Source organism: Monodon monoceros, unplaced genomic scaffold (genome assembly GCF_005190385.1).
Source record: "Monodon monoceros isolate NGI ecotype Baffin Bay Population unplaced genomic scaffold, NGI_Narwhal_1 Super_Scaffold_22, whole genome shotgun sequence".
NCBI classification, from domain to species: Eukaryota; Metazoa; Chordata; class Mammalia; order Artiodactyla; family Monodontidae; genus Monodon; species Monodon monoceros.
The window spans coordinates 33,232,144-33,251,008 of record NW_021703779.1 but is presented as its reverse complement, the minus strand read 5'-3'; the positions used below and the strand labels follow the sequence as shown (position 1 = coordinate 33,251,008).

General features: G+C 43.2%; 1 protein-coding gene across 1 annotated transcript in view; it reads right to left on the bottom strand.

Annotated features, from left to right (window-relative positions):
- XK (X-linked Kx blood group) overlaps window positions 1-18,518 on the bottom strand; it is a 51,819-nt gene extending 33,301 nt beyond the window's left edge. The window contains exons 1-2 of the mRNA XM_029240906.1: window positions 18,274-18,518; window positions 11,033-11,295 (exon numbers count right to left, since the gene is read on the bottom strand). Of these exons, the coding sequence (XP_029096739.1) occupies window positions 11,033-11,295; window positions 18,274-18,518 (508 nt within the window). The remainder of the gene's footprint in view (window positions 1-11,032; window positions 11,296-18,273) is intronic.
- Window positions 18,519-18,865: the final 347 nt, after the last annotated feature.

Below are 18,865 nucleotides of genomic sequence, written 5' to 3'. Positions count from 1 at the left end.
TTCCTAGAAACCCAAGACACCTCTACACTGAAGAGTTTGGCTTCTTTTCCCCAGGGGAGACCATTAAACAGGGCTTGCATCCGTATCCCCTACTTTGGCAGGCAGATTCTTAACCACTGTGCCACCAGGGAAGCCCCATTCTTAGTTTAAAGCCCAGAAGTGTCTTGTCTTGTTTCTTCTAGGTGATTCCAATGCACCAGTAGGACTTACATGATTTTTTTTCTAATTTAAAAATTTTCCTCTATACTAATTTTGTGGTTCTATTTTGTTTTTGCTCATTTACAGATGATAAGTTATTCCCATTGTTGGCAGAAATGGTGGAGAATTTGGCTTTAGGATATGACCATCTGGAGACCTCGATAAATGGGTCCACAGAGATTTGGTTTCCACTGAGTAAGAGACAACAGAGAATCTGGTTTTCTAGTCTTCGTCTATTTGCTCATTCAAATCATACCCTCTAGAGGACAACAGCTTTTTGATATCTGGGCCAGTTAGTTTTTCTATGTTTATACTTGACCCATGGCTGAAATGGTGGAATTGAAGCTATAATCTCAATTTTTCTCTGCGTGTATGTCCATATGTCTGTAACTCAGAAATGCCCTCACCTCTGATTGTGTGAGTGTGTAATATATTCCTATCTCTGAATTATATTAATATAATAGATTATAAAATCTCTTAAATTAATGGGGCTCTGTTCTGACTGGCATATCTAGATAAATTCTTATATAAATTGAATATTCCTAAATTTCCCTAAAAATAAAGAAGCTGAATTATGGGACCTTAAATGAGCTACATTTAAACAATATACATTCTCCCAGAAACCAATTCATAACTATTTTAAGAAATCAACACCTCTACATTGAAGAGTTTGGCTTCTTTTCCCCAGGGGAGACCATTAAACCCTTTATATATCGAGACCACCCATTTCTCAGGATACAGCAGAAGAGGCTCAACAACAGGCAGCAGGGCTGGGCTCTCGTCCCTACCGTGGACCCACTTGCCACGTGACCTTGGGAGAGCTGATCGGCATCTCTGGGCCAAAGTGGCCTCAGCTGTAAAATGGAGACCCTAAAAACCAATCCCTGTCCTCTGTGCCCCACTTTCAGTAGAGAACTTTCCTTAGGAAAAGACCACAGACTGGTAACTGTACACCTCAAGCAGATCTTTGAGATAATTTAGTCCAACCTCCTCATCTTATAGCCATGGAAGCTGACGTGCCCCAAGTAAACTACACTTACGGGTAACCAGAACACAGTTTCCCCCCATCTTCTTTCACTATTTTGCACTTTTGAGCCATGAAGACTCTCTCTTCCACAGTCCAGTTGGTGAATTCTTCTCATCCTACATCTCAGAACCCAAGTATCTCACAGCCGCAGTATCTAACCTGTCTCCCTGCTGCAAACTGGTTTCCTTTAGTAGATTTTGCTTTAACAGAAGTTTAGACAGATTTTCCCCACCGTGATTCTACAACCCTAAATATCAGAGAAACCAATCTTCCGTGTTCACAAAGAACTGTAGAGAAATACTAAACGATACAAAATGAAGTTCCTTAGATTTAAAACCATACCCCTAAAAGAATAAAATAAAATAAATTCATTATCTCAATCTGTTTGAACTATGGATTGCGGACTGCTACTGGTCAAGGAACTGTTTGTTACTGGCCAGCTCCAGAAATGGAAATTGAGAGTCAGCATTTAGGAACACAGCAATCTGGCTTCACCCCAATATTTAAGTGAGTGGGCTCATCCAGTGAATAGGGTCTACACCGGTCCTGGAGGTGTGGTACTCCAGTGATGAGCCAAATGTGAGCTGTGTAACAGTCATGCATAATAGGACCTCCTATCAGTTCATAAGGAATTAGAACAAGAAGAACAGATAATACTGGCCCTACACTAAAGGCAGTTTGAGAAGCCCTGTACTATAATACATCATCAAATGAGAAAATTGATCCTTCTGAATACTGTGAACTGAGAATTAATCTGTGGTGTGAGTAACAAGTTCAAGTCTCTGTAGTGGCCAGACAGTTACTAGAAGTGAGTGAAGTGGGTGAGACATGAAATCCAAAAGAGACAAGTGGCAGACCAGAGGCCGGACCTTAATGGGATAGCATCTCGTATCTCCAGTTCACTGCAACCACAGGGACACCCAGACATTTTGATTTCACGAGAGAAGCCAGAAATCCAGATATTCAGGGAAAAAGTCTGTGATTTTAAATGTCAGCAGCTTATGAATTTTCTTTCAAGACATCTGTGTAGGACTAACAAATGCCATCCAGATTAGGTCTGTAAGCTGCCACTGTGCAATTTATGCTTTAGGAAAGGATGTATTAGAGGTTACTAGAAGGTCCCTCATTTTAAAATTCTAATTTGGGGCCCCAAAGTCCTGTTCTAAAGAGTCAGAGCCACATGACTGCAGGACCTGTCAGACTCGGGGACCAGGGGAGCCTGGGCCTTCAAAACACCTCTCTTCTCAGAGGTTGTCTTCAGTGGGAGGCCAGCCTAGGTCCCAGGCCTCGCGTTCATGCCAACAGCAAACCGACGTTACTCTCCAAGATCTTTCCAGGCTCGACTCGGGGGCTCACGTCGTCCCACACGTGATGTTTTCGCATGTGACGACCTGTGTCTGGTGTCTGACCCTGGCCGGCCCTGACACTGCTTTTGATCACAGACCTCGTTTGGCAGCCACACCCTCCCCAGCCTCTGGCCCTACTCACGCCGGTTTTAGTTTTCCCACTCCCAACAGGGCACTGGTCGTCACTGGTGTTCTCTCTGTAGGGCTCACATTAGAATAAATCCTTCTTCACCATCCCCCTTCCCACCTGTTCAAAACGTACAAAAAGCCTAAACTTGGGTGCCTCATGCTTTCCCAGGGGCAGTGGTTCTCACCCTCTGCCTGCCTTCCTCCCCTGCGTGGACGATTCCCGGTTCCGTGTAGGAGGGGATTTGGCAGGGGGCGCAGTTAGACTGATGACGTGCTGGCCGGGGTGGGGGGGGGGCCCATGTCTCCTGTTAAAGCCACAGGCACAGCTGAAGCACGATTCTTAAAGGGATGGTGGTATAGCTCTGCCTGATTCTCCCATGTCCAGGTGACTCTGCAAAAGGTTTGCCAACACGAGGTCAGCAAAGCTCAACCTCCAAACTCGGACATCAAACACAGAGTGTAAAAGAGCTCAGGAAGCCTGGCTCCCTGCAGGTGTCCCGGGGACCACTACTGCTGACTACGGCATGGACTGTAAGGGGACCCCCGAGCACACAGACCTGCTAATCTGATGTGGTTTACCCACCTACTATGACTTCTCTGGCCCTTAATGAATTCCTCTGGTGTGACTTTTTTTTTTTTTTACATCTTTATTGGAGTATAATTGCTTTGCAATGGTGTGTTAGTTTCTGCTTTATAGCAAAGTGAATCAGTTATACATATACATATGTTCCCATATCTCTTCCCTCGTGCATCTCCCTCCCTCCCACCCTCCCTATCCCACCCCTCCAGGCGGTCACAAAGCACTGAGCTGATCTCCCTGTGCTATGCGGCTGCTTCCTACTAGCTATCTACCTTACGTTTGGTAGTGTATATATGTCCATGCCTCTCTCTCGCTTTGTCACAGCTCACCCTTCTCCCTCCCCATATCCTCAAGTCCATTCTCTAGTAGGTCTGTGTCTTTATTCCTGTCTTACCCCTAGGTTCCTCATGACATTTTTTTTTCTTAAATTCCATATATATGTGTTAACATACGGTATTTGTCTTTCTCTTTCTGACTTCACTCTGTATGACAGATTCTAGGTCTATCCATCTCATTACAAATATCTCAATTTCATGTCTTTTTATGGCTGAGTAATATTCCATTGTATATATGTGCCACATCTTCTTTATCCGTTCATCCGATGATGGACACTTAGGTTGTTTCCATCTCTGGGCTATTGTAAATAGAGCTGCAATGAACATTTTGGTACATGACTCTTTTTGAATTATGGTTTTCTCGGGGTATATGTCCAGTAGTGGGATTGCTGGGTCATATGGTAGTTCTATTTGTAGTTTTTTAAGGAACCTCCATACTGTTCTCCATAGTGGCTGTACCAATTCACATTCCCACCAGCAGTGCAAGAGGGTTCCCTTTTCTCCACACCCTCTCCAGCATTTACTGTTTCTAGATTTTTTGATGATGGCCATTCTGACTGGTGTGAGATGACATTGTAGTTTTGATTTGCATTTCTCTAATGATTAAGATGTTGAGCATTCTTTCATATGGTTGTTGGCAATTGGTTATCTCTTTGGAGAAATGTCTGTTTAAGGTCTTCTGCCATTTTTGGATTGGGTTGTTTTTGTTTTTTTTGTTATTTAGCTGCATGAGCTGCTTATAAATTGTTGGAGATGAATCCTTTGTCAGTGTGCTTTCTTTGCATTTTTCTTCCATTTCTGAGAGGGTTGTCTTTGGTCTTGTTTATGGTTTCCTTTGCTGTGCAAAAGCTGTTTAGTTTTAAGTAGGTCCATTTGTTTATTTTTTGTTTTATTTCCATTTCTCTAGGAGGTGGGTCAAAAAGGATCTGCGGTGATTTATGCCATCGAGTGTTTGTGCCATTTTTTCCTCGAAGAGTTTTAGAGGTCTGGCCTTACTTTAGGTCGTTAATCCATTTTGAGCTTATTTTGTGTATGTTGTTAGGGAGTGATTATCTCATACTTTTACAATGTACCTGTCCAGTTTTCCCACACCCTTATTGGAAGGAGGCTGTCCTGCCTCCACACTGTACATTCCTTCCTCCTTTATCAAAGATAGGTACCATAGTGTGTGGGTTTATCTCTGGGCTTTCTATCCTGTTTCCATGTATCTATCTTTCTGTTTTTTGTGCCAGTACATACGGTCTTGATTATGTAGCTTTGTAGTATAGTCCTGAAGTCAGGAGCCTGATCCCACTCCGTTTTTCGTTCCTCAGATTGCTTTGGCTATTCGGGGTCTTTTGGTGTTTCCATACAAATTGTGAATGTTTTTTCTAGTCTGTGACTTCTGGTCAGGCCTCCAGGAGACTATTCCTTTGGCAAAACAATCCACGGCCATCAGCAAGTAACAGCCTTTTCCTAATCCAAATGCTATTTAACAACATGGCAGGATTGAGTATCAGTTGATTCCCTGGCCGATCCACCCACCCTGGGGCAAAAAACTCCTGTTGGCTGACATATGGAAGGTCATGGAAAGATGAGGAACCATGCCCGGCGACACCAAGAGCTCCACTTCAGGGACGGGGGGTGGCACTGTTGGTGCCATGTGGACCCGCTGAAGGTGACTCTCCACCTGCAGTCGCTGGGGAGAGGCATGCCGGGCCATCACGTGAGCAGAAGAGCAGAGGGGGGGTTGGCGGAGGCCAGGATGGCTCAGGCTCCTCTAACGAAACCACAATTTGTGTGGGTGGACATCTTGGCAATGAGGTTCTTAAATTTTGGCTGAATGAGCACCAGGTGTCAGAAAAGTGTCTTGGATTAAACAGCACCTACTCCACTGAAGCTCTGAGCACACCCGGACCCTGTTACTCTAGATAATGCTGTGAAGTCGGCAAAGGCTCAGTCAGCTCCACGTTTTAGGTGGTAAAAGGAGCAGAAGACGGTGATTGAGTCACCGGGCAGAGGGGAGCAGCAAGGGAGCGAGGGCTGTCTGGTTCCGGTATGCAGGCCCTGGCTTCCCCCCTGAACGGAAGGCACTCTCCCTATCGTCTCCACGGCCTCGAGCTGGCAGGCCGGGGTTTTACAGCCAGAGGCCCCAAGATCCAGCAGTCACGGAGATTGGAGAAACAGGCCATGGCGGAACCTTGGGGAGCAAACAACCTGTCTGAGCATCTGGTACACGGGGGGGGAGGGAGACACAGGCAGCCATCGGTTAAGGGCGTGCACTGTGCAGGCTCTGTGTTAAGCCGCGGTTACAGGCACACGGTGACCTTCGTCTTGGGTAAAAATCCCAAGAGAGGAGGAGGAACGCTGATTATCCCCAGTTTTACAGGTGAGGAAGCTTGCTGCCCACAGAAAGGAAAGAAACGAGCATGAATGTCCAGATCATGTAGCCCAGAAAGTGGGAACTGGGATGGTGAAAAACCAGGTCCAATGAGCCACAGTTCAAGCGAGCTGCGCAGCCTCTGATCATTCATTTAGGACAGGCAAAGAGGCAGCAGAGGGTGGCCCCTTCAGCGTATGATGAACAGGAGGAAATGCCAGATGTGACATGCTAGGAGAGCAATTAGTATACATCACTTGCATGACATCTTTTTTAAACTTACACGTAAGAGTGTTTATAAGAACTGTGTGCGCTTTCGAGTCCATCACTTGGGACAGAATTTATATACTTATACATCTTAAAACACGTATTCAGCCACTGCTAACTCTGTTCCTCTCTCAAATAAATGATCATAGGTTAGGTGTTTCATCTGAGAATGAGATTTATAATTGTGTTTACAATGGGATACATTCAAAAATAAGTCCAGTAATATTTAGTAATCACAAGAACTGCTTGAATTGCAGATGGTAGGTTTATATAATGTTACTATTTACCAGTGTCCACAAGAGAGGACAGAAGGGTATCTTCCACAGAGAGTATCACAGCACTAGCTAAAAAGCCCTGTCTCAAGTCCTTGTTTTGTAATGACGCAGGATATAACGAAATAATATATGTCAGGAACCTGGGAACCATTTTTGACATCTCTCTCTGCCTCACCATCCCATTCAATCATCACCTTGTTCCACTTCTACATCATTAATATGGCTCCAATAACCCATTTCTCCTGTTCCAGCCCAAGCCATTATCATTCTCAACTTGACCATTGTAGCAGCCCACTTCCTGGCCTCCTTGTTTCTCCCCTCACCCCCTTCCGATCCATTTTCCAGAGTAATCAGCTTCTAAAACTAAGTCTGATCACGATACTGTGTTGTTTAAAAATCATCAATGGCTTCCTCTTGCCTCTGGGATAAAGTGTGAAACGCTGGGATGCCCTTTCTCGCTTTTCCTTCATTTGACTTCTCCTCATCTACCAGATTTTGGTTTCAACTTAAGTTCCTCTGGAAAATTTTCCCTCATCTCCCAGACTTGGTTAGATTCCCCCAATAGACCCTTACACAGGACTTTCACTTTGCAGGATTTACCTGAAATAAAATAAGTATATGACTATCTGTTTCATGTTTCTCTATCATGTTCCAAAAGGATATGTGCCGGTCCACCTTATTCACCACTTTACCCTCATAGCCCAGCACAAGGTCAGGAACACAGGACGTTTTCAATACATATTCATTGACTTCATGAATGAATTCACATAAATCTAACCCCAAATCCTGCCTCCTCTGGTAGACAATGAGTACAATTTCCAACTTTAGTAAGATGGAGGTAATCAGATCTACCTCACAGGGATGCTGTGAACATGAAACACAATCATGCCAATCACAGTGCCTAGCACAAAGCAAGGATCTGAGAAACAGTCATCATTACTACCAACAAGACCACCTTGACTGGAAGAGACAAGGGCACTTTGAGATCCAGGCAGGCCAAATGGCAGGATGCAGGGGCCTTCACAGAACACAGTAACCTTGGTGCACTCACCTGGGCCTCAGACCAACCTATCCTCCAAGGTCCAGAGACTTGATCAAGCCCCTGAGAGCTGACTAGTCTCACGCAAAGACTGAGGCTCATAGACAGTGTCCATTATTCACTGACTATGGGAAAAAAACTCTCCAACAGTGTATGATTCCATTTATATGAAATATGTACAATAGGCAAATCCATAGAGACAGAAAGTAGGTTAGTGATAGCCAGGGTCTGGGGAGGGGAAATGAGGAGTGACTGCTAACGAGTATGGGATTTCTTTTCTATGTAAGGAAAATATTCTAAAATTAGGTAGTGGTGATGGTTACACAACACTGTGAATATCCTGAAATCTACTGAATTGTACTCTTAAAATGGTGAATTTTATGTTATATGCATTATACTGCAATTAACAAAAACCTCTCCAGTGGGCCACGTGGCCAGCTCCACCTCCCCTTTAAGCTCTGCCAAGGCCAAATTCATCAATGTTTGCTCAGTGAGCATAGAATCAGAGAGAAGGGGTTATATAGACTTTGAAAGTTGAATGGGGTCAGGTTCTGATGGACTTCATGTCCCTCTCCTGTCAAGAATGGACATTTCTATCGGTCTGGACACAAGGTGTGGCAGATACTGTTAGCTGCCCACTCAATATCCATTCCTCCTCTTATAGTTTAAGAAAACATAATTTCCTTGTGGGTGGCAAGGGGCCCAACCCTGGGCAGGTTATGACTAGTCTAGTCCAGTGTTCCCAAACTTTGCTGAAGATAAAAATTACCTGGAGCATTTATTTAAAAAACAAAAGAGAAAAAGTCAAGAGACATATCGTAGGCTCCCATTCCATACCCAGCAAATCACAACTTCCAGGTTATCTGTAGAGTTTTAACAGGCCCCCCCCTCCACCTCCTGTGACTCTAATCAACGTCAGCAAAGTTGAAGGAATGCTGCTGTAAGCCACTGGTGGCAATCATTTCTATGCCCAGCTTTCCTAGCATTTCTTGCACCGAGGTGACCATGTGACCAGTCCTGGTCAATGAGACCTAAATTAAAGTCTATTAGGGAGGTTTCTAGGAAAGCTTTTACTTACTAATAAAGGAAGAAAGACACTCGCCCTTCTGCCTTCATCCCCTCTTTCTACCTTGAATGCAGCTATGATGGATTCTATGCAGTAGCAACCCAAAAGAAAGACCAATGGAACTTCAGGAACATCAACTTTACCATTGTGAGCAGCTGATATAATGCCAGCAACGGCCTAACTCCAACTTCATCTTAGATAAGCAAAGTAATGGGTTGTTTAACCTTGTAGTCAAGTGTTTATTCCTTGCACCAAATGCATTCCTAATCATATGACAGATATTGCCAATGTTTGCCTCTGTGACACACCTCAGCCTGTCCTCCAGTTACAACTGCCTTTCCCCTTCCGGGTGAGGGATCCCTTCCTCAGATACGTTAAGGCAGTGATTAGGGTTAGTCAAAACCTATACAACTGGCAGTCATCTATATTTTTAAGAGGACCATGCCCACTTCCTTTCTCTCTATATATTTGATTGATCATTTAATTCTCAGAGGACTTATTCCAAGTTCTTGGGGGGCATGTCACAGATATTCTTTGTGACACTGACATTTTATGAGATATCTCATATTTTATGAGATAGACATTTCATTTTCCTGAATAGAATTCTGTCTGGAAAACTGTAACTAGGGTTGGCAAACTTTCTGTAGCGAGCCAGACAGTAAATACTTTATGCTTTGTGGACCATACTTTCTCTGTTGCAACTACTCAAGGACTCAACTCTGCTAAAAAAACAAACAAGCAAACAAAGCAGACATAGAGAACAGGTGAATGAAAGGGTGTGGCTGCATTCCAATAAAATTTTATTTACAAAAACAAGCAATGCCTGATTACATCCACGGGCTGCTGTTTGCCAACTTCTGAACTAAAAGACAATCTTCATTTTCAATAACTTGAGAAGAAAATTGAATCTACTTGTAAAAATCAAATAGGTTATCACCACATCTGGTCTCTTGCTGTGTTCCTGCCACATAGAAAAATAATGAACTGGGAAAAGGGTATAGTGGCATGCAGAGGACTCACCTTGGTCAATGCCCATTCTAGTTATAAGTCCTTAGAGAACAAGGATGCTGCTACATTTATTGAGCACCTACTGTCTACCTGGGGCTGTGGGAGGCATTTTCACATAAATGTTAATCCACCAAGGTCCAAGATCTCAACCTAAAGTCCTGATATATCTTAAGAATCATAGTCACTCTGAGGTAACCTGGATAAGGGATACAGTTGTAACATGCAAATATCCTGTGACCCAGCCATAAATTAAAGTCATTTTACCATCCAGCCTAGATTATAGGCAGAAAGAGGATAATACTGAGGGAAGTGAGATTAATGAGTGATTTATTTTAAAAGATTCCAGTTTCAGTGCTGTCTTAAATATGTATTTTTTCAGCCTAAGGCTTTTAACTCACTTTTGTTTATCTATATAGCAAAACTTATCAGAATATCTGGTTTTCATTTACTAATAATATTAATATTTGTGAAGGATTCTTTCCTCTTTTCATATGAAGGTTTTTCACATGTGTCCAATGCATGTACAGGTTTTTTCTTTAAAATTTGGCTTAATCAAAACCTGCCCTCAATTTGATGATGCGAGAATAGCCCAAAGGTTAGAGAACTGTGTTCATTTTAAAGCTGAGATACCTATTAGAACTTCAAGAAAACAGGACAGTGCTCTTGATTCCCTCATTCACCACAAAAAAGCTGTTACAGCCAACTGTGTATCAGCTGGTTTACAACTATCACTGAATGACAGAGGCAAGAACCAAAGAGGCCCAGCCTCTGGCGGCTGTATTTTCAGCCTACGGCAAGTTGTATTTTCCAAAATGTCACAGCAGTGAACTTCTAGAACTCTGCCATTCCCCAACAAAAGTCAGAGTTTCCTTTCCTCCCTTTCCCTTGAACCTCTACAGGATTCCTGACTGCTTCAACAAAGAAAATACAGAAGTGATGCTGCATGACTTCCAAAGCTGGATCACAAAAGGGATACTCTACCACCTAGCCCTCTCTCACTCTTAGGATACTTGCCCTTGAAAGCAGCCACCATGCTGTGAGGAAGCCCAAACTAACCTACATGGAGAGATGAAGTGGGGAAGATCTGAAGCCCCGAGCAACAGCCAGCATCGACCATAAGAAATGCGGGTGAATGAGTCCTCAATGGATTCTAACTCTACATCTTTGAGCCACCCCGGCTAATACACAGTGGAGCATAGGTGAGCCCTGCCTAAAGGGCAGATTCATAAGCAAAATAAACGTCGTCATTATTTTAATTCACTATGTTTTGAGCTTAGTAACTGGAACACAGACTTAGGATTGGATGCACATATAAACGAACTTCGCCAAAAACAAGATAAACCTTATGTTTTGCTCTCCACTTTGATTCCCAAATGCAAATAGAAATAAAAAAATATACATACATCTTCCGATAGTGACATCCTGCTGCAGGGCAGTTATATACAGCTGCAGGGTCAGCTGAGGGGCTGAGCCCAGGAAAGCCTGGATCACTGATGCCCGGCTGAACGCAGATCGGTGGGTGAATAGCTTGCCCTCTGCCTGGCCCACTTCCTTCTCAATTTCCTCTGAGAGGCCATTTTTTGGCATCTGTCGCTTCTTGGTGATGCTGACATAAGGCTCTTCGATGTGGTTTGACTGACAATAGATGCAGAAGACTTCAAAACACCTGGAAACAAACCAGCAAGTCATGATAATCAGAGGCAGACAGGATTCTGTCTTTTCTCAGTTACCCTGCTTTCACTTAGCCTGATTCTCAAAGCCTTGACTTGGTTACTCTGAACTGTAGCCTCTCCTCTAAAATCATCCTCTCTAAGGACCAGTTCTGAGCATGCAGTCCTCTTGAGGCCCGCCACCAGGCCAACTGGCCTGAGTGTGAACCAAATTCAGAGGTGACACCGAAGGCCACTGAGGCAAGGAAACCAAGTAGAGAATGGAATGGGAAGTGGTTCAGGCTCCAGAGCCACAGAAAAACATTCCATTTCCCTTCCTGACACATATTAGCTGTGCAGCCCTGAACAGGTCATTTAACCCAAGCCCTTTCCCTCAATTACAAAGCAGAGATAAAACCTACTTTGCTGCACTACTATGGAGATAATACAGTATATGGGTATGTGTGTATGCATGTATATACACACACACATATATTTGTGTATATATATATATATATATATATATGCACATATATTTTTTTCACATCCAATAGATGTCCCAAATCACCTCAGTTAAAACAGCAGCTACGGGACTTCCCTGGTGGCGCAGTGGTTAAGAATCCGCCTGCCAATGCAGGGGACACGGGTTCAAGCCCTGGCCCGGGAAGATCCCACATGCCACGGAGCAACTAAACCTGTGCGCCACAACTACTGAGCCTGCGCTCTAGAGCCCTTGAGCCACAACTGCTGAGCCCGTGCACCTAGAGCCCATGCTCCACAACAAGAGATGCCACCGCTCGCTGCAACTAGAGAAAAGCCCGCGGGCAGCAACGAAGACCCAACGCGGCCAAAAATAAATAAAATAAAATAAATAAATGTATATATATTAAAAAAACCCAGCAGCTATGGTTGGAAGATCCCCCAGTAGTTTCCCATCTAGAATTCCCCTGGAAGACCACATTACCATCTCTGCTCTCTTAAGCTTTTACGGGACATGCCTGGAAGCCTGCCAGCTCTGTCTTACCTATGGAGTTTCAAGCCTGCCCTAGGGATGGAGCCTTAAGCAGTCACCTTTCTAGACTGATAGAGTACCTGGCTTTTAAAATTGGATTTCCCTCTTTACGTAATGATATGGGTATCAAAGAGAGGAAGAGTACTGACGTATATGATTTATACACACACACTCACAAATGGATTGAGGGATTGATATAGGAATGGACAGATGTGTGAAATAAAACATTAACTGTAGAATCTAGGTGACAAGTACTTGGGTGTTCACCGTACAATTCTTTCAAGTTGTCTTCTGTAAATTTTCATAACAAAATGTTGGGGAAAAGTATTTTTTTCCTAGGAATAAGAAAAACGTTCATGGCCTTAGGTTTAAAAATTGTTAAAGGACATTTTTTTCCCCAAACGTGCATTTTTATAACAACCTTATAATGCTGCCAGAAGATTTTATGGCTTCGTTTATTTTATTGAGTATTGTTAACTTTGTACTCTCACCTCGAGGCAACCAGGGCAACAAGAATACATGCATAATTCGAAAGAATAAAACCTGATGTAAGAAACGAAATGCAGGAACTTCTTTAGTAAATACAAAGTGGATATATTTTGTGATTATTATCCTTGTTCGTTTGTTCCTGAGAGAAAAAGAGGTACGTAGTAGTATGGGGGGAAGGGGAGGGAGAGCGACAGGCAATTGTCTGCTACATTTTGTCCACTGGAGTCATGGACACTTTATTACATGAAAACATGTAAAACAGTGTGGACCAGCTTGTTCAGCTGAAAACAATGAAGTTCAAGGTTTTGAGTTCAAGTCCAGCTGATCCAACTGAATTTGTTCTGAGGAAAAACTCAAATCTATGACTGAGGACTGCTTGAGGCCTAGCAACTTTACACTGTTGGACCACTGACCACAACAAGGACTAGAAGACAGAATAAACTGACCATCTTCTTTATTCTCAAATATGTGATGAGTGCAGATGCACTCTGCTAAGTGCTGTGGGGAATGCAAAGATAGCTGGATACCCGCCTCATTCAGAGGTGCTCACAATCTAAGCAAGAATATGGGGCCTATACATAATAAGGATAATAAATAATTAATACAACTAATATTCATATAGCACTTTCAGTTTATAAGATATTTCTCATGTATTTCCTCACTTAGAAAGAAAGCCTACTGCAAAAATGTGAATCATACCATTATTTGTAATAGCAAAATTCTGGAAATACTCTAAAGGTCCTCAAATAAAACAATGATTAAATAAATCCTAATATATGTATTCAATGAAATGTTATCCAGTCCTTAAAATTGATAGTATACACATACATATACTGGTATATAAAAATGTTTCCTATATTTGGTAAGCAAAAGGAGTAAATTACAATGGAATATATATAGAAAATTCCATTTTTAATAAAAAGAAAATTACATATATATACATACACACAAATCACACACACGTACACACCTATACACATAAATAGTGAAGTGCCTGAGCTGGCTCATACTGACTCATGAGACAATTAAGTAGTTCGGAATTTTTTTTTTTCTTTGGCTGCATTGGGTCTGTGTTGCTGCACACGGGCTTTCTCTAGTTGCAGCGAGCAGGGGCTACTCTTCGTTGTGGTGCACGGGCTTATCATTGTGGTGGCTTCTCTTGTTGCAGAGCATGGGCTCTAGGCACACGGGCTTTAGTAGTTGCAGCATATAGGCTCAGTAGTTGTGGTACGCAGGCCCTAGAGCACACAAGCTCAGTAGTTGTGGCTCGCAGGCTCTAGAGCACAGGCTCAGTAGTTGTGGCACATGGGCTTAGTTGCTCTGCAGCATGTGGGATCTTCCCAGACCAGGGATTGAACCCACGTCCCCTGCACTGGCAGGCAGATTCTTAACCACTATCCCACCAGGGAAGCCCAATAGTTAGGAATTTTGTGAGCCAGTTCTTAAACAACTTCATAACTTGAAATAGGCCATAATGGAAATACTTAAATCACAGAAATCAGCAAATACTGCAAATCAGGGCTTCCACCCCCGCCCTGCCACCCCCAGACAGTTTACGGTTTACCAGCTTACCACTGTAAAAATATTAGTAAGGATATACAACAAAACATTAAGAATTGTTTTCTTTAGTTAGCTGGATTAGAACTTTAAAATTTTTTTAGTTGTGCTTATCTGTTTTCTGCCCTTCTGTTGTTTCAACAACAAATATATTTTACTTGAATAATAAAATCAAGCTCAGAACTTTTTTTTTTTTTGCGGTACGCGGGCCTCTCACTGTTGTGGCCTCTCCCGTTGCGGAGCACAGGCTACGGACGCGCAGGCTCAGCGGCCATGGCTCACGGGCCCAGCCGCTCCGCGGCATGTGGGATCTTCCCGGACTGGGGCACGAACCCGTGTCCCCTGCATCGGCAGGCGTACGCTCAACCACTGCACCACCAGGGAAGCCCAAGCTCAGAATTTTTAAAGACTAAAACAAACAAACAAGTGAAACACCAGCACGTGTTAAGAGCTGAATGAATAAAATGAAGGTTCAGAAGAAAAAGCAATTCTCTGGATGCTGAGGAGGGGCTGTGTTTAATGGAAAGCATTTGCAGTCTACCAATGGAAATGAAAGAAGGTCCCAGAAGGAGCTAATCACAGAGGTGGCCCTGAAACCCAGGTGTACCCCCTTGCAATCCACTGTTCTTCCCAACTAATAAAAATCTTAGCACAGAGTTTCACATGTAGTAGGTGTTTAATAAATTTGTGAAAGGCCCTAAGGCTTCTGCTATTTGCCACTACTGGTTAAGAAAGCTGATAAGAAACACACTCTACTATTCTTCTTGGAATTCTGCAAGACTCATACAATTACTCCAAATGAGTTTTGTTTTGTTTTGTTTTACTTGAGAAGTTGTCTAAATGTAGCCATAAATTAAGTATTTTCATCAAAATCGTTCAAGGTAGTTTTTCAGTATTGTGTAGACCAAGGTTTGGCGAACATTTTCTGTATTTACAAAGAGTAAATATTTTAGGCTTTGCAGGCCCTGGTCTCTATCGCAACTACTCAACTCTGCCACTGTAGTGCAAAGGCAGCCACAGACTACACAGAAACGAACGAGCATGGCTGTGTGCCAATAAAACTTTATTTACAAAAACAGGCCATAGGGGGATTTCACCTGTGGGACATAGTTTGCTGATTCCTAACGTAGGTAATCAGCAGGTTGATCTATTTTTTTTTCCACTTTATCCCATTTTCAAGCGCCATAGTGGAAAGAGTTTATTCCTTAGCTGAAACCATGCATGTTGGTGTCAGCACAAATAATCTGTGGTACCAGAGACCCTCTAAGGTAGTTAATAAAAACACGTTTTCAAAAGAAATACTGATTATGATTTCCTATACGCCACGTTATCTTCCTATGACACACATGCTCTGAGAAGCTACACAAGAACCAAACTGGTTAAAAAGAAAGAAAAGCCACTTGCATAATCTCACTGAGCCTCAATTCTCAACTGTAAAAAAAAGATAATGACAGTTAGCTCACAAGGTTTTACAGTGGATGGAATTAAATACTGTATGTAAAAGCACTTTGCAAACAACAACAAGAAAACTCTTCAAATTTAGGCCATTATTATTTTAAAGTCTTTTGAAAGTTTACTAAAGAGAGAAGTACAACGGTGAATCATCTTGCAATGTTCTATAAAAAATACTAGACTCACAGATATAGAGAACAAACTAGTGGTTGCCAGTGGGGAGAGGGAAGGGGGAGGGCCAATATAGGGGTAGGAGATTAAGGGGTACAAACTATTAGGTATAAAATAAGCTATAAGGATATATTGTACAACATGGGCAATATAGCCTATATTTTATAACTATAATTGGAGTATAACCTTTAAAATTGTGAATCACTATATATTGTCCACCTGTAACTTATATAATATTGTATATCAACTATACTTGAATAAAAAAATTACTAGAACTTCTTAGCTTTTACTTTATAAAGCCAGATTTTTATGTACCATTTTTCCTCATTATACCAGTGAAGAAGAATGGGGGAAAATTCCTAGAACCTGTAACTCATTTATATTTACTCCTTCTCCCAGTTAATTTAAAAAGTTAACATAACTGTAAAAGAATGATAAACAAATTTTGCTGTTGTTAAGAGGTGCTTTTCCCCACTCTGGTTTTCCAGAATATCTATTATCATTCACAGTAAGATTGTCCTTAAAATAGAAAAAAATAAATTCAAGACATTATTCAATGTTTGTATTGTTCCAACCTAGGTTTAATGAGGAAACAACCCTTCAAACTGCAACTACAGTTTTAAATATAAGACTGATATAAATGAAATATGGTGCTCTCCCAATGCCTCCCTAAAGAAGGAGCGGGGCCTAGTTTGCGGTCTTTAGCCCATAATTATTACAGTGTAATGTAATGCAGCTGAACTGAGTGAACTCAAAAACATCATCTCACCTAAAAAGAACATGAGTTTGGTTAGTTAGTACCCACCCCAAATTAAACAGAGCTAAATTATCCCAAAACAGTTTTAAAATATTACTAAGTTCAATCGATAAGAAGGGAAGAGAGACTCTCCTTTGTTTGGGGGAAATAATTTTGATCTTTATGTGAAGCTGATGTCTTAGAGTTAGAATAGAAGCAAACAGTCAGCAGGAAGAACTTGCAATAAGATATTAAGTCACACTAATACACAACATCAAGTTGCTTTTCTTTGCATCTGGAAGCTAAGAGGCTTGGGACCACAGTTTGCGTATCTCAGCGTGGGTCCAATATCTTCTAGAAAGAAATCAGCTGCATTAGAATGAAAGCGCCCTTGTTAACGGAAGCGTTGTTTATTCCTTTGTTTTTTATGTTTTATTTTGCTTTTCCCCCAAAAAGACATTGACCCATTCAGAATTTTCTAGAAATAGGTCTCTTTATGGTGTTGAAACTTTATTTATAGTTGAGAAGTTCTCTCTCCAAAGCACCAAACTTTCTTTCTTTAATAAAGTTAAAATATTTTTACTGTAAAAACTGAAACATGTAGAAAAGTATAATAAAAGAGTAAATGATGCACTTTTCTATATTTTTCAGGAGAAAATGAAAATCACCCATAACTCCATCATCCAGAAATTACTACTCTTGCGTCTCTGGCCTTTCCACCTCTTCAATTCTTCTACCACCTACATCTAAAGTTCAGTATTATAAATTTGTTTCTAATCCAGATGGAAACCCTTTGTTTTGCTTTTCCTACAGAGATGAAAGATATCAAAACAACACATTTAAAACTCTCTTCATGGTCCTTAGATAAGCCAAACTCTACTTCATTACCAAGGATTTCTTTTTCTACTTGCTTTGTGTTAATACAGTTTAATTTCCAGAAATGTCACTAACAGTTTTTCTCAACGCCCAGCAAGTGTTGGGGTCTTCATGGCACTTGTGTTCCAACTTCATTGACTGCGTTTAGAAGTTAGGCAGGGGCCCGAAGACATTTCTACAACCCCGTATGTTACACATCCGAGAGAAAAGAAAGATGCGTGGACTTCTAGAGTCATGTATGTCATGTATGAGAATTACGTAAGTTAATATTTGTAAAAAGTGCAGAACAGTGCCTGGCACACTCCACGTGTTTGATCAATTTAAATTCAATCAGCTGTATACACTTCTACTCTAACGGCCATTTAGAACCCACTTCCTAAGGGCCCGTCACGACACAAACTCATCCTGCCAGATCTCACCTGATCTCAGGGAAAGCATGTCTTTTATGAGGTCGAAGTGTATAAAACTGACCTTTCTGTTCGTCAAATTCAGTTGACTATCAGCAATTTCCTACGCTCGCCCCTAACAGGAAGGCGGTACGCGCCGGCTCGATTCCCACTCCCCCAGGTTCCTGTCGCATTCCTGTGACAGCAACGGTGGAGCTCAGGAGCCGAGGGGCCGGCGTGGGCCCGGTCCGCGACTCCGGCCACCTGTCCCCTCCCCCGGGAGGCCCGACCCCGCCGCCGGGGGTCCCGCACGCACCTGAAGAGTGGCCCGAGCTGTAGCAGGTGCAGCAGCAGCACGAGCGGCCGGTCACGGCTGAAGTCGCGGTGCACGAAGAGGAGCGTGAGCTGCACAAGGGCGCAGGGCAGCAGTGAGAAGAGCAGCGTCAGCGCCTGCCACATGCCGTCCCCGCCCGAGCGGTAGGTGCTGCTCAGGTACAGCGCCGCCGTCGTCTCGGCCACGAACAGGAACACGGACGCCAGCACCGAGCCCGGGAATTTCATCTCCGCGCGTCAGCGGCGCGCACCGGCGACAGACGCGGTGGCGGTGGCGGTAGCGGTGGCGGCGGCGGCTGCCCCGGGGGCTCCCGGCATGCCCGGCCCCAACTGCTCCCGCGCTTTGCGTTGCCCGCCAAGGGCGCGAGACCCGGGCCCTGGAGCTGGGCCTGGGGTCGAGCAAACCCGCGGGGCTGGGGCGGGGCGCGCGGCCGGGTCGGGACACGCCCACGCGCACCGTGCGCCGCCCGCGCGCCTCAGTGCCCGCCGCGTCTCTGCGTTGACGAACCGTGGGCAGGCCACGAACCTGCGCCCAGCTATAGCCCGCGCCGAGCCCCACAGGAAGCGGCGGGCCC